This window comes from Spermophilus citellus (assembly GCF_964194105.1).
Source record: "Spermophilus citellus genome assembly, chromosome: 9".
NCBI classification, from domain to species: domain Eukaryota; kingdom Metazoa; phylum Chordata; class Mammalia; order Rodentia; family Sciuridae; genus Spermophilus; species Spermophilus citellus.
Genome location: NC_138191.1, coordinates 127,704,827 through 127,719,281, shown reverse-complemented (window position 1 = coordinate 127,719,281; position 14,455 = coordinate 127,704,827). Strand labels below are relative to the sequence as shown.

The window sequence follows — 14,455 nt, the reverse complement described above, 5'->3', positions numbered from 1 at the left end:
CTCTAGGTGGGGAGTCGCTCTCCGACTACCAGCAGGTGCTGGGGCCGCAGCGCGGGTCCTACGAGGTGGAGTGGCAGCCGGGGCAGCCGCAGGTCCCGTTCTACGTGGAGGGCCTCGCCTTCCCCGACGCCGAGTTCCCGGGCCTGGTCTCCCTCAGCGTCAGCCTGATGGACACAGGGGTGCGGACGGCGTGGGGGGTGGGCGGGGGCCGTGGCGTCTCGGGGTCCAGGCTCCCTGCGGGGCTGCTGAGTCCTCCTCTCCCCCAGACCCTGCCGGAGGCGCCCCTCTTCACAGACACCGTGACCTTCCGCGTGGCCCCCTGGATCATGACCCCCAACACCCAGCCCCCTCTGGAGCTCTACGTGTGCAGGTGGGCCCCCCACCTCAGCTGCCCGCCACCTGGAGGGGTCCTGGAGGTCAGCCACAGGACAGCTGGGCACAGGACGGCCAGGTGGCCTCGGGCTGTCGGCTGTAGGGACCCCAGCCTCCCTGCCCACCTCGTCCTGTTTTGGGCTTAGTGTGGGCAGCGGGTCCAGGTCCTGCTGGAGGCCACAGGAGCCCTGGCCCCTCTGACGGGGGGGACTCCCGGGCCCACCCAGGACATTCAGTCCCAGCCTCCAGGGACCCCCCAGGGGCCCGGGTCCTTCTGCCAGCTCTGAGTCTGGGCCGGCCCTTGGTGAAGGGTGGGCTTGCCAGCCCTGGGCCCTGGGGTTGGAGCAGGGGAGAGGATACACTGAGCTGGACGCAGACCCAGGGCCGGGGAGGGCGTGGCCAAGCAGGATTGCTCTGCCCACCTGGCCCAGGTGCGCACAGGTGTTCCTGGGGGCCTCCCTCTGACCCCTGGGCCAGGCCTCTGTGTGAGCAGGGTGGGGGCCAGTGCCTCCCACTTCTACCCTGACCTGTGACACTGCCGTGGCCACTGTCACGGGCCCCCCACCACCTGTGCTGGTTCAGGTGCCTGCCGCTGGGCTCCACGGCCCCGCCCTGCCCTCACACTGAGTCTCCTGACATGACCCGGGACAACACCCACCTCTGCCAGGGCCCCGGCCCCCTCGGGGCAGGGGTCAAATCCGAAGCTCCCCCGCAGGGACTTGAGGGCTCCAGGCCGTGGTCACGGTCACTGTGACGCCCCCTCTCCCTGACCCTTGCAGTGTGATGGACGCTCACGGCTCAAATAAGAAGTTTCTGGACGACATGGCCCACCTGGCCTCCAAAGCCAACTGCAGGCTGGTCATCTGCCCGCGGGTGGACAATCGGAACGACCGCTGGATCCAGGTGGGCAGGGGTCGCCTGCAGGAAGGGCCTCCGTCCCCCTGGGCACCGGGACCCGGGGGGTACGGCCTGTGTGCACGGCCAGCGCCTGCCCCCGCCCCCTCCTGCTGCTGGGTCCTGGGCCCTCGCCCCGTGGAGGACCGGCTGCCCGTCCCGCCCCAGGTCTGCCTGGGCTCCCCTGACCCAGGACTCACCGCGCCTTCCCCCCTCCCAGGACGAGATGGAGTTTGGCTACGTCGAGGCCCCTCACAAGTCCTTCCCCGTGGTCTTGGACTCTCCCCGGAACAGGGGCCTGCGGGACTTCCCCAAGAAGATCCTGGTGGGTGGCTGAGCGGGGACCCTCGGGGGCACCTCCCAGGGGAGACCCTGCTCAGGTCTCGTGTGGCCCTGGGGACGGAGGCTGGGGAGAGGGGGGCAGAGGGGGACTGTCAGCAACCTGGGGTCCCCGGGAGGCTTGGAACAGGGAACCAGCCCGGCTGTCCCCGTCCCCATCCTGGGACCTGGGAGGAGTAGAACACCAAAGTCCTTCTGGGTAAGGAGCTTAGTTGGTGGGTGAATCGACAGAGTGAGTGGCCCTGGGGAGACCAACCTGGTTTTTGGAGAGCAAGCACCCTTGGTGAATCCTCGAGGTCTTTGCTCTGAAGAGCTGGGGTCTGCCTTCAGAGGTCTTCTGAACCCCTATCGCACGCCAGGCACTAGGCTACCTTTTGTGCACAGCAGGCAGCAGCAGCACCTGCCATCGTGTATTGAGTTCCAGGCACTGTTTCCTAGCGTGCCCTGGGCCAACTCAGTTAATGCACTCGGGCCATTAATAAGTCCTGTTATGTTGTCCGTCTTTATAGATGAGGGAACTGGGGCTCAGGGAGGTTAGGGACCTTGCCCAAGGCCGTGCGGTGAGTCAGGGGTGGCCTCCTGCCTCTGCGGCCCCTGCACTCCGTCTGTCCCCGGGCTCCACGGCCTTTTGAGGGGGTCCCCTGTCTCTGCCTGCTGCTGGGACAGTGCTGGCCTGGGTGGGAGCCGTCAGGAGAGAGTCCATGGGTGCACAGAGTAGGGACACTCGCCCCCGCCCGGGGCCAGTGACGAGGAGCCCTTTCAGGGACAGCGTGTGGGCGTGAGGGTGGGGCCGCCCGGGTCCTGCAGATGCGGGGCCTCCTGTCCTCCCCTCTCCTCTCTGGTGACCTCGACTTTCCTTGGGGCTTGTTGGCTGTTCTCCTCCCCGCGTGACGGGGACATTGAGGGCTTTCAGCCTTTCCTCTTCCTGGTGTCACGTGCGGAGCGCGGGTCCCCGGGCGGCACCCTCCCCGGCGCCCTGCCGGTTCTGATATCTTCTTCCTTCGTCTCCGGGACCCTCCTGCCCTTTGATCTGTGACTCTTTGGACACGTGCTGCTCCGTTCTCAGACACCTGGTGACTTCGGTGGCCCTTGGTGACCGGCTTTGGTTGCGCAGTGCTGTGGAGCAGGGCTTGTCAGGGTGGGGGGAATCTTTTCTGTGGTGAGAAGGTCCAGGGAGAAGGGCCGGCCTCCTTCCCCGCTGCCCTCCGGTCCTAACGGGTCCCTCCTGGCTGGGCGGGGTCTTGCTTGTCCTGCCCTAGGGTCCTGACTTTGGATATGTGACCCGGGAGATCCTGTACGCCGGCCCCTCGGGCCTGGATTCCTTCGGCAACCTGGACGTCAGCCCTCCCGTCGCCGTGGGCGGCCGGGAGTACCCCCTGGGCCGGATCCTCGTTGGCGACTGCTTCCCCAAGTGAGAGGCCAGCGGTGGGGGGGGGGTGGGCCTGGGGACAGGGCACCTCGCCAACCAAGCCCCCAATCGCCAACCCCGTGCCTCAGTCTGAGAGGTGGACTTGACGTCCCTCCTGGGCCCGGCTCCGAGGCCTGGTGTCTCCACGGAAACTCAGGGGGAAGCAGCGCGGGCCGCGGTAGCTGGGCCGCCTGAGTCGTGGGCCCCCTAGTGTCCCCCGTAAAGTGCACCTCGAAACAAGACGGATTTCCAGCTTCTCTGGGATCAGTGGATGAGCCGGGGCAGGGCTCTGAGGCAGGGGAAGGGACCCGTTGACTTCCCCCTCCGGAAGCCATTACAGCTGCCGTCCTAGGCCACCGAAGGGCCCAAGGTCACCCGTGCCCAGGGCAGGTGACTGCAGGTGAGTGGTGGGCCAGGATACCAGGGACAAGTGACAGGGCAGGCCCCACCCTGGAGAGCTGGGATGGGGCAGGAACAAGGTCAGCAGGGCTTAGAGCTCGACAGGTGACCACATCTGTGACGTCAGGCCACATGGGCCTGCACCCCACCTGCAGGGAGCCAAGAGGGGTGCCTGGGGTTCTCTGCTTCTGCCCAGAGACTGTGCCCGCCACCAGCCCCAGGGGCCCCTGTCCCATCTGTGGGGATGGCATGGAGCCTGGGTGAGGTCCACCTTGACCCCGAGCCCTGGCTGGCCACTGACAGGCCCAGAGGAGGCAGGCAGATCAGGGAAGGCCACACAGCCTCACCCCAGGGCCCTGGACCAGGCGTGGGAGGGTTTCTGGCCCTGAGTCAGGCTGGGGGCGGGGCCTGAGGGTGGCAGGGGCCAGGTGCTCAGCCTGCCGTGACTCACACTGTCCGTGCCCGCTGGACCCTGCCCACTCCTGTGGCTGAGAAGCCTCCAGATGGTCTTGCTGTGGCCTCCAGATGGTCTCGCTGGGATCCGAGGGACTTGGGTGCGAGTCCTGGCCTTGCCACTCGCCAGCCTCGCGGTGGGATCTGTTCCCTGCCCGGGGCTTGCCGTGGTGCCTGGCCCGTGGAGGTGCTCACTTAATCCACTTAAAAACGATGGCTAATGCCAGGCTGGGCTGAGGGCACTAGGGACAGACACACTTCAAACCAACACTGTGTTCCTCCTCCACGCCTCAGAGCCCAGTGACCCCTTCCAGCTACCTGGTCAGCGTCCCTGGGGACAGACCCTCCCCTGAGCACCTCGTGAGTGTGAGGTGTCCCTGGCTGTCCCCCCATCCCCCAGCGATGGCCTGGGGTTGGAAGTCCCTGGCCACATACTCACATAAGGTCTGCCCAGGTCACCCCCCCCACCCTCACACAGCCCCATCTGCTGGGACGTCACTGTCCCCATTTTACAGACCAGGAAGTCCAGTGACCCCCTTTGTGCAAGAATCTACCAATTCCCATGCTCAGGGCAGAGGCTGAGCAAGGAAGCAGCCCTCGAGGGTCTGTAGGCGACTGAGGCTGACCACACCCCGTGGGACCAGAGAGGGAAGTCTGGGGCAGCGGCCGCGTGGATGAGTCCTGGAGCCGGAGCCGAGCTGAGCAGAGGGCGCCATGGGGGGGAGAGGTGTAGAGGGACCTCCCACCGGGACCTGGAGGCCAGAGTTAGGTCTCGGGAGCCGCGGGAGGCAGCGGTGGAGGTAGCGGTGGAGGTAGCGGTGGACGGCAGGGCAGGGATGGACGGGTCCGCCCCAGGCAGGGCTCAGGCAGGCCCCACTCAGGGAGAGTCGTCAGCCACAGCCCTGGGCTCAGAGGCCTCACGATGCTGTCCCTTCCTCAGCAGCCTGGGGACCCCGTCTCAGGGCTGAAGGGCTCAGCGAACACAGGATCAGGAAGGGGAGGCTCTCCGGAGGAGTCCAGGACTGTGTCCCCCTCTCTGGCCTGTGTCCCTACATGTCTCTGTCACACTGCCGCCCACATACACCCTCCCTGCCCAGCCGGCCAGCCTCCCTCACCAGCCTCCCTCACCAGCCTCCCTCACCAGCCTCCCTCGCCAGCCTCCCTCGCCAGCCAGCAGAGCCAGGACCCTGGAGCTCCCAGGCACAAGGAGGGGTGCCGGCTGGGCGTCCAGTGTGGCGGTGCCCCACCCCATCAGCGGTTAAAGGTCAAGAACAAGACCCTTGGTGGGCAAATGGGACCCCGAGGCTGATCTTGTCTAGGGTCCCACAGCATGTTCACAGTCCAGTCAGAACCAGCTCCTCTTGGCTCCCAAACCAAAGGTTAGCAGCTGGGGCCGGTGCCCTGTCCCTGTCCTGGCTTTGGGCCTCGGCAGCGAGCCTGCCCAAGTTCATTCTTGGCAGGAAGAGGCAGGCCAGGAGCCCACCTAACGGAGAAGTAGCATAGGACCGTGACGAGGGTTTGTGAGCAAACCTACAGAACTCTGTGTTCCCGAGCCTCGGTTTCTTCATCTGTAAAGTGGAGCCGGTGGAGTCCTGCAGCCCCCGGGCTCTCCACCCCGCTGCCCTGCGCTCAGAGCATTCTTTAAGCAATTCCGCCCCCTGGTGGCGGCTTTGACGGTGACTCAGAGGCAAAGTCTGATGCCTCCCAGGGCTGGGTCAGCAGGAGTCCCTGCGGCTGGACTGAGGAGGACGGGTCACAGGGCTTCAGCTGGCCAGTGGAGGGCGCAGGGCTGGCTTCTGTCCTTTGTCTGGGGTCGAGCCACCGTTGGGTGCAGGCCTGGGAGCTTGTCCACGATGTGACCTTCAGCTAGACGAGCAAGGGCAGGACGTAGAAAGCAAATTGGAAAAAGTATCCAAATAGATGGGACGTGTGTGTGTGTGTGTGTGGCCAGGATGACGCGCTGTCCCGGGGGTAACAGGCGTCCCTAACTTTGCTGCCTGGTTTGTGAAGTGGGGACACCAGGGTCCCTCCATGCACAGTATCATCTCCCACAGCAGGGGGTGCTGCCTGGCTCCACCGTCCCCTGTGGTTCTCAAGCTCTGGAGCACCCAGGAGTCAGATGGTCATCAAAAACCCACATTCCTGAGCTACATCCTCCAAGACTGTGAGGCGTGGTGGGCATCAGACCCCGGCCCCCCGCACCACCCCTGCGGAATCAAAGCCCCGGCCACCCAGGCCTGCACGTTGGGAACCTGGGGCTGAGGGAGGGGCTTATCAGATCTGGTCATGTTTTGAGCAAAAGCTGTGTGTCCCCTGAGTAGGAGGTCAACCTCTCTGAGTCTGGGCTGTGGATAGGGTCTCCATTCCTTTACTAGATGGAGCTCTCTGCGGTGACTCCTTTGAGCCAAGGGACACATTCCTGGTCTCGAGGAAGGTATGGGGGGACAGGCACCCTGGATGACATTTCGTTGGGTGACTGCCCACTGTCCCTCCCTGGCAGGTCCCTCGGGCGGCGCATGGCCAAGGTGGTGCGCGACTTCCTGTGGGCCCAGCAGGTGCAGGCGCCCGTGCAGCTCTACTCAGACTGGCTCTCCGTGGGCCACGTGGACGAGTTCCTGAGCTTCGTGCCCACCTCCGACCAAAAGGTGTGTCCCACCCCTTCCCCCGAGACCCCTCTGCTCCTGCCTGACCCCAGGGATGCCCCAGGGCAAAGCCACCTGGAACCAGCTCAGCCCTGTGTCCAGAGTGAGCTCCTGGCCAGGGCACCCTCCGTCAGGCGGTGTTAATCAGGGGCGGCTTCCTGGAGGAGGCGAGAGCCTCGGGCACTCACCTGCTCACTGCCCGCACTCGTTCTCACACCGAGTGTGAGTTCAGAGCCAAATCCCTCAGCCAAGAGCCAGGAGTGCACTGATCCTAGTTGGTGGAGCTTACTGAGCCCCTACTATGTGCCAAATACGCCACACACTTTAATGCATGTGGCCCTCCAGCAAGCCCAGGAGGCAGGTGCTCTTACTATTGCCCCCATTTTACAGGTAAGGGAACTGGGGCTCCGAGGGGCCGGACTTACCCCAGCTCACTCAGTCTGCAGGCGGCAGAGTGGGGTTCCAATCCAGATGTGGGCCCTGGTGACCACCTTAACCTCTGAGCTCCTCCGCCTTGCAGAGGGGGGAGGGCAGGCTCCCAGGGACAGTGGTTCCAGCCCAGGGAGAGGCCTGGGTGCAGGAGGAGCGTGCTGATCCAGCTCTGTCCCTGGGGGAGCCGCCTGGACTGGGCCCCAGAGCAGCAGGTGCAGGCCGGGGGTGGGGAGCCGGCCGGGGAGCTGTGGCCTTGCAGGCAGCCTTGGCGGCAGTGGGAGGGACGGAGACGAGCGGGGAGCCCCATGCACGGCCTGGCCCCCAAGCTGGGCCGGTCTGGGCCAGGGTCCCCTGCACCTGAGCCCCTGCCCTCTGCCCCAGGGCTTCCGGCTGCTCCTGGCCAGCCCCAGCGCCTGCCTCAGACTGTTCCAAGACAAGAGAGACCAGGGCCATGGGGAGGCGGCCCAGTTTGAGGGTGAGTGTGCTGTGGCTCCTGTCACCTCTTGGGGACACTGCCCTTTTGTCACCAGCCCTGGGGCCGTTGGCCAGCTGTGGGATCAGCCAGGGGTGAGCTCTGAGCCCCTCAGTGCCTCAGTTTCCTCTTCTCTTCCTTGGGGGTGGTAATTACCCCCTCCCTGGGTGGTTTACATATTGATATTAAATTAATATTAATATCACCTTAACGGCTCCCCCAGAGCGTGGTGGGCGGTCCGTGAGGGCAGCCGGCTGTAATTACAGGCCCCGCGACCCGAGGGCCTTCCAAGGGTCCTCCTGCCACCCCCGCTGGCCCCCGGGGTTCCCGGCCTCCTGCACCTGCTGCTGGCCCTGGTGCTGGGTGGGGGCACCCTGGCCTGTGGGCCCAGGAGCTCCTGAGGCCTGTCATTGCCTCACAGGGTTAAAAGACCAGGCCAAGAGGAGCATCAATGACATGCTGGCCGACAAACGCCTCAGGAGTGACAGCCTCTACGTACAGGTGACGGCCACCTCCCCCAGGAGAGCTGCCCGGGGGTGGGGGCTGGGCCTCTGCGTGTCCTGGGGCTGCTGGGACGGGGTGGGGGCGGGGAGAGCCCTCAGGCGGGAGGAGGAGACAGGGCTGGGCCCCCGGGAGCTCTGGGGACACAGTCGTGCCCGCTCCGGGAAGTGACCTACTTCCTGGCAGCAGATGGGGCTCCGAGGCGAGGAGTCTGGGGCCTGAGATATGGGGGAGCCGTGGGGTCCTGTGGGTGAGAGTCCGAGGACCTGTGCAGAAAGCAGGGCCAGGGCTCAGGCCGGGCAGGGCTTGCCCTGGGTAGTGCCCATCGCGCAGGGCACAGGGCCTGGCAGGGGCTGGCGCAGGGCTGTGCTCGGCACGGGGGTGGGGGTGGGGGCTGCTGGCCCTCCCCGGAGGTGGCCTCGCTCTTCCCTCACCTGCTGAGGCTGAGCACAGGCAGGAGACGGTGCTAATGTGATGAGGACGTGGTCCAGGTCCAGACCCCAGCTCCATGACCTCAGGCAGGCCTTGTGCACCCTGGGGTCCCGGTCACTGGGCACCAATGTCCGCGGGGCCCCACGGAGCTGCGTGCGGCTGTGGCGCTGGGTGGCCCTGGGCAGTGACCCTCGTGTCCTGGCGGCCTGTACCCCCAGAGGTGCATCGACTGGAACCGCGAGGTGCTGAAGCGGGAGCTGGGCCTGGCCGAGGCGGACATCGTGGACATCCCCCAGCTCTTCTCCCTGCAGGGCACCCGCGCCGAGGCCTTCTTCCCCGACATGGTGAGGGTCCCCCGGCCTGCAGGGCGCTGGGGTGGAGGACAGGCGCCATGGGCAGGGCCCGCAGGCTGCAGTGTGGGGTCCCTCAAGAGCTGGTTGCGTGTCCCAGGGTCACAGGTGGACGTGGGGGTGCTGTTGGCACCTGTGGGCAGAGGCCAGGACAGCCCCCACCCTGGATCATCTATTTCCCCCAGGGGATGCTCCGGGGTCTGTCTCCAGCCTCCCTCCACCCTGGACCCCTGCTGGTGGCTCCCCGTGGGCTCCCGAGCTGGCAGGAGGGGCAGGCGATGGCCTCTCCCTGGCACTCACTCACTGGGCAGCTGACGAGCAGATAAGCAGGTGTGACCTCACCTGTGTGTCACCAGGCAGGAGCTGAGCGATGCTGTCGGGCAGGCCTGGCCAGAGTGCCCATTACCTGGGAGAGGACGTGGGCCCCGGGGTGGAGGTAGACCCTCCTCTCACACGGCAGGGTCAGCTCGAGACCCCCTCATGGGACAAGGGATGGAAGTGAATCCTGGGGCCGGGTGCAGATGGGAGGCAGGTGGGGAGGCCCCAGGGGGCTCCTGACCTCACTCTGAGGCCAAGACCTCGGGGGCCAGGTCTCTCCCTCCAGCTCGGTGGCTGACTGGGCTGCTGCAGGCTTTGTTGTGGTGCACCCCGGGCACAGGGCGGGTTCAGGGGCATCCTGGCCTCTGCCCACTTGATGCTAGTCAGCACCCCCTGGGTCGCAACAACCCCAAATCCCCCCTCCTTCAGGCCCAGTGCTTGAAGGCACTGCTGTCTTCTGGAACCTTCTATGCTGATCACAATGCTCTGGGTACATGGTACAAGACAGTAGCCACTGATCCATAGGTGACCAGGGGACACTGAAATGTGGCTCATGGGGACCGAGGACAGAATATGAATGTGACTTACTGTTCCCTGACACAGCCCCAGCGGGGAGTAGCTCCCCCTTCTCCTCCGTGAAGCTCTGAGGAACCCTCGGGCTCTGCTTGGTTGAAGCTGGGAGCCCGAGCTGCCCTCTGTCCCCCGCCTGTCTCACCCCACCTCATCATGTCCTGGCCCATCAGTGGTCACTGAGGCAGTTCAGGACCAAGGCCACGGGACTGACCCCATGCATGTGGCCCTGTAGGGCAGACCTGGGGGGAGGGCATGGAGTGTGAGGGCCCAGGGTCCAGGGCAGCCCACCCAACACTCAGGGGCGAGTCCAGGATCCCCTGGACACCAGGGGCAGCCCCATGCGGCCTTTGCCATCCGTGCAGGGCTGAGATGTCCCCTAAGGAGCGGCCATGATCTAGCACCAGGGAGGCTTCCCTTCCCCACATTAGGACCCCAGGCCAGGTCTACAGCCAAGGGAAGCAGAGGTGCCACTGCAGATCAACTCGGTGTCCCCAAGGGCTCCCAGCCCCTTCCCCCAATTCCTTAGCCGCACAGGAGACCCCACTCTGGCAAGGTGTAAAGAACATGAGTTCTGGTACGAGTTCAGGTTCAAGGTTTAGTCTCCCTGTTCTCTGGCTGTGTGGCCTGGATTGTGTTTCCTAACCTCTCTGAGCCTCAGAGGGAGGCCGTGAGATGTACTGGCGATACATCGGGCACAGAGAAGACGCTCAGTGAATGTAACAACGCGCGAGGCTGCCAAGGACCGAAGGGCCCGCTGTCGACGGCACAAGCACACCCACGATGAGGGCTGTGACCCCGCGGGCGTGTGGCTTTGTGTTTGTTTCTGGCAGATGACAGCAAAATCTCTTGTTCTAACAAGAACAAGGGACACTAATGTGACAGTTTCTTAAAGACGGAGGACAGTTTTGAAGGAAGGGGTGACCGATGGTTTACCATGTATGCTGCCGACGGCCCTGGGCACTGTGGGCGCTCCCCTCCAACCGCCGTCCGTTTCTTCTTGGCCTCCTCAGAGGTCCTCGGGCAGTCCCCAGCCCTGGCGCCCGGGAATGCTGTCCAGGAGCAGCAGCCCTGGGCGTGGGTGGCAGCAGCCAGAGCTCAGAGGCCCGCGTGGAGCCTCCACAGCCGCCCAGCCTCGCTCTTGCCCTCTCTCCTGCAGGTGAACATGGTGGTCCTGGGCCAGTACCTGGGCATCCCCAAGCCCTACGGGCCCCTCATCAACGGCCGCTGCTGCCTGGAGGAGGAGGTGCGCGCCCTGCTGGAGCCGCTGGGGCTGCACTGCGTCTTCGTGGACGACTTCCTGTCCTACCACAGGCTGCTCGGCGAGGTCCACTGCGGCACCAACGTGCGCCGGCAGCCCTTCTCCTTCAAGTGGTGGCACATGGTACCCTGAGCCCGCCCCACGGCCCTCTCGGCCTTCCTGGGGGGACGCCACCAGGGTGAGGATAAGGACCAGGCAGCGCTGCGTCCGCTGAGGAGCCTCTGCGCCGCCCCCCAGCCCTGCCAGCATGCTGGCCACCGCGGCACGGGCTGCAGGGGCGGACACCACCCTTCCTGGCCTTGGAGAGACCCACTAGCCCGGGGACTGGCCTCCTCCCCCCCAGCCCCCTGCCACGGCCCCCAGAGGTTCTGGAGAAGGCGGGCAGCCTCAGCATGCTGGAGAAGAGCTGCGATGGCCTCGGCGGGCGGCCACTCTGAGTGCTCCCCTCTACTCAGACGCCTTCCTGGGGCACCAGAGTGGTTTTGTGCCCACATGAGGTGTGGGGGCCAGTGTCCCAGGCGCTGCCCCCAGGACCCTGGTTGTGAGCCTCCTCTGGCTCATGCAAGACCAGGAAGGGAGGTCCAAAGTGTCTTCTTTCCAAAGGGGACCCAGGCTGTGATCCCCAGCGCCCTGCAGGTGTACGTAGGCAGACAGGGACCGGAAAACCCAGTGGCCAGGGCCTGTTAAACAAACAAACAACAATAATAACAAAAGCAAGCCACAGAAACTCTTTAATGCCTAACTCCGTCCTCAGAAGGGTGCTCGTTACTGTGCCGAGAGCCTTTAATTAGGAGAGCAGGCTGCTTCCGGCTGCAAAGTGCTGAAAGGCAAAGTGAGGCCTGGGGAGGCCAGTGAAGAAGGCCTGGGCAGGAGGGTTGAGGCCAGAGTGGCAGAGGAGGCTGGGCGGCCATCTCGGGCCCGGGGCATGGGGCTCCTGGGCTTTGGATTTTGGACTCTGAATCTGAAGGCAGTTGGGTGTTCCAGATGTGGCAGGGGGTGGGGGACCATGAGGTTATCTCCGAGGGTGGGGCTTAATTTCCTTTAATAGACTTAATTATTCCCCTTCGCTCTGCGGGCAGTGGGAGGGGAAGGCTCACCGGCTCTCCCTCAGTGACCAGGGACCCTGCATGTGCCTTGGGTTTTGCCAATGAGTAAGCCCCTGTGGCAGGAGGAAGGACCAAGACGCCATGTAAGGCTAATAGCCCTGGTGAGGTCACAGGCGTGTGCGGGCAGGCTGGGCCGGCTGGGCTGCAGGCGCGGTGGGAGGGAGCCGGTAGCCTCTCCTGCCCCCACTGGCCGTAGGACGGGGGACTGTGGGCCTGGACTTCTGCCACATGGCTCTTGTGGCCTGGAGCTCTTTGGGAACAAAGGCACCGTGGCTGGGGTGGGGGGGAACCCGGATCCTCCCCTTCCAGAAAGTTCCGTGGAGCCCCATCTGCAAACTCCCGCTCCTACCCGAGCACGCTCTTCTGTGATGGTGACCAGCTGAGGCTGAGCCAGGAAGGAAGGGGCAGCTCTTCAGGGCTGAGGGTGTGAGGCCGGGTCAGGAGTCCCTGGGAAAGAGTCCTGGAAGGAGGGAGGAGGGAGGAGCCCAGGGAGGTGAGCCTCCGGAGCCACGCTGAGTGTGGGGCTCTGGAGTCACTGCCAGGGCTTGGGGGTCCTGGTGTCTGGTCTAAGAACGCTCGGGTGGCCAGTCATCTCTCGGATCAATAAAAATGTCAACGTGCATTTCGTTACCCGGCTGCTTCCTTGGCCTGAATTCTGGGCTAGGGGAGGATGGGTTGTGTGGGTGGGGAGCCTGCGTCCCGGAGGCCACCCTGCCGCTGGCTCCTGGCTCAGCCTCTGCTGGCCGCAGGGACAGCACCTGTGTCAGGTGAGTGAGCACCAGGCAGGCAGCTGGTTCAGCAGGACGCTGGGCACATGCCCGTCACCAGGGGCACCTGCCCTGCTGAGATGGCTGATGGAGGAGGGTGGTTCCCAAGGGTGGGTCCCACCTCTTCCTCTCTCCTTGCCTGGGCCACCTCCTCCATCTGTCAGGGATGCTGAAGACAGCTGGGCAGGCTGGACCCTGTCAGCAGAGGGGGAGATTCCCCACAGGGCTGGCACCTGGGCACAGGGCACCACAATGTCCAGCCTCAGCAGTTTCATGTCAGGGGCCTGAAAATATCACCCCTCTCAACTTCCGCACCTGCTGCTGCCTCAGATACACCCTTGGGTGCTTGCTCACTCACTAATTTTATTTTAGCTTGGGGCCCATCAGTCATGGCCACTTAAGTCTGAACGAACCACAGATGTGTTTTTGGAAGCTGGGGAGAGATGAAGGAGTGGACCTGCTTCCAGAGGGAGACATGGGGCTCTGAGCAGTTCCTGTGTCCAAGCACAGTGGGCCAGCACCCTGAGGGAGGCCACCAGGTTCTCTAGCTGTTCCCTGACTGTGCTCAGAGGCAGGTGAGGGAGACAGTCTGGGGCGTCTTTCCAAACTCTTTGTTCTTCTTTCAGAGCTGAGTTGGCCACCAAGTCATTTTACAGATAAATAAAGTGAGTTGTCACTGGGCCCCGTGGCCCGTGGCTCTCCTGGTAAGAACACCCTTCCAGATACTGGGATATAGAGGCAACAGCCTGAGGGCCCAGCTGAGATCCCTGGACTGATGCAAACGTCCCAGTGAGGACTCTGGGCAGCGGTCCTTGTCCCCACCCTGCCTCCGTCGGCCAGCAGCACCAGGGAGGTGCACAGAAACCTCTATTCAGCACCTTCAGAGCCTCCGCCAGGCAGGGCGGGTCCCCGCCATTATCTCTGCCAGGATGGTGATTAGCTGCATTTTCTGCAGATGAGGAAACTGAGGCCCCAAGAGAGGAGGAGACCCCAGGCCACTTGACAGGAGCCTAGATCTGGATCTGGATCAAGATCCCTCTTCCCAGGGCCCTTGCTCCTGCTGTTCCAGGAGCCCGAGTGTCCCTCTGGCCTCGGCTTCCCCACCCGACAACTGGGCTTCCTGCTCTGACATTCTGAGCTCCCGTTGGTGGGAGAGGATTTTCATTCTCGTCACTTGTCCCTTTCAGGGGTTTCGGCATCTAATATTAACAACAGTAATAAGATAGCGCCTGGGTCCCCAGAGAGCTCTATCAGCATTGGCCCATTTCAGCCTCACGACAACCATTTCTCAGATGGAAAAAGTGAGGCTTGTCCAAGGTCATCCAGCCCGGAAGCGGCCGAGGCAGGGCCGAAATATTCCTGCCTGAAAACCCAAGCTCCTATGAAAGACGCCGTCGCTTCCTTCTCAAGACCATCAAAATGCTTTGGGAGGCTTGTAAAAGGTCCCCATGGCGCTGCAGCCTGACCTCCTGCCTGGGGCTGCAGGGGACCTGGAGCCGGCACTTCCACCAGCTTCCCCAGCAGGGTAGAGCAGCTACCCCCTAAACCTTATTTCTGAAAATGCAGAGAAAGGGGTGCGGGGGTGAGCCAGGGCCAAGAGGGAGACCACGCATTTCTGCCCGTCTTCCTCCCCTGCCCGCCACAACCCAAGGCCCTGGCGGGTACTTGTGGGGACTTGCTCCCCTCTGAGCCAGGAATTAACTCCCAGGTGGAAGCAACAGGTTCATATGCAAATACTG

General features: G+C 64.1%; 1 protein-coding gene across 1 annotated transcript in view; it reads left to right on the top strand.

The window, feature by feature from the left end:
• Positions 1-12,212, top strand: part of PADI1 (peptidyl arginine deiminase 1) — an 88,502-nt gene extending 76,290 nt beyond the window's left edge. Inside the window, exons 8-17 of the mRNA XM_081308084.1 lie at positions 7-179; positions 267-370; positions 1,152-1,275; positions 1,487-1,591; positions 2,865-3,016; positions 6,366-6,510; positions 7,321-7,414; positions 7,833-7,912; positions 8,563-8,688; positions 10,742-12,212. Coding sequence (XP_081164210.1) covers positions 7-179; positions 267-370; positions 1,152-1,275; positions 1,487-1,591; positions 2,865-3,016; positions 6,366-6,510; positions 7,321-7,414; positions 7,833-7,912; positions 8,563-8,688; positions 10,742-10,975 — 1,337 coding nt within the window. The 3' untranslated portion in view covers positions 10,976-12,212. The remainder of the gene's footprint in view (positions 1-6; positions 180-266; positions 371-1,151; positions 1,276-1,486; positions 1,592-2,864; positions 3,017-6,365; positions 6,511-7,320; positions 7,415-7,832; positions 7,913-8,562; positions 8,689-10,741) is intronic.
• The last annotated feature ends 2,243 nt before the right edge of the window (positions 12,213-14,455 follow it).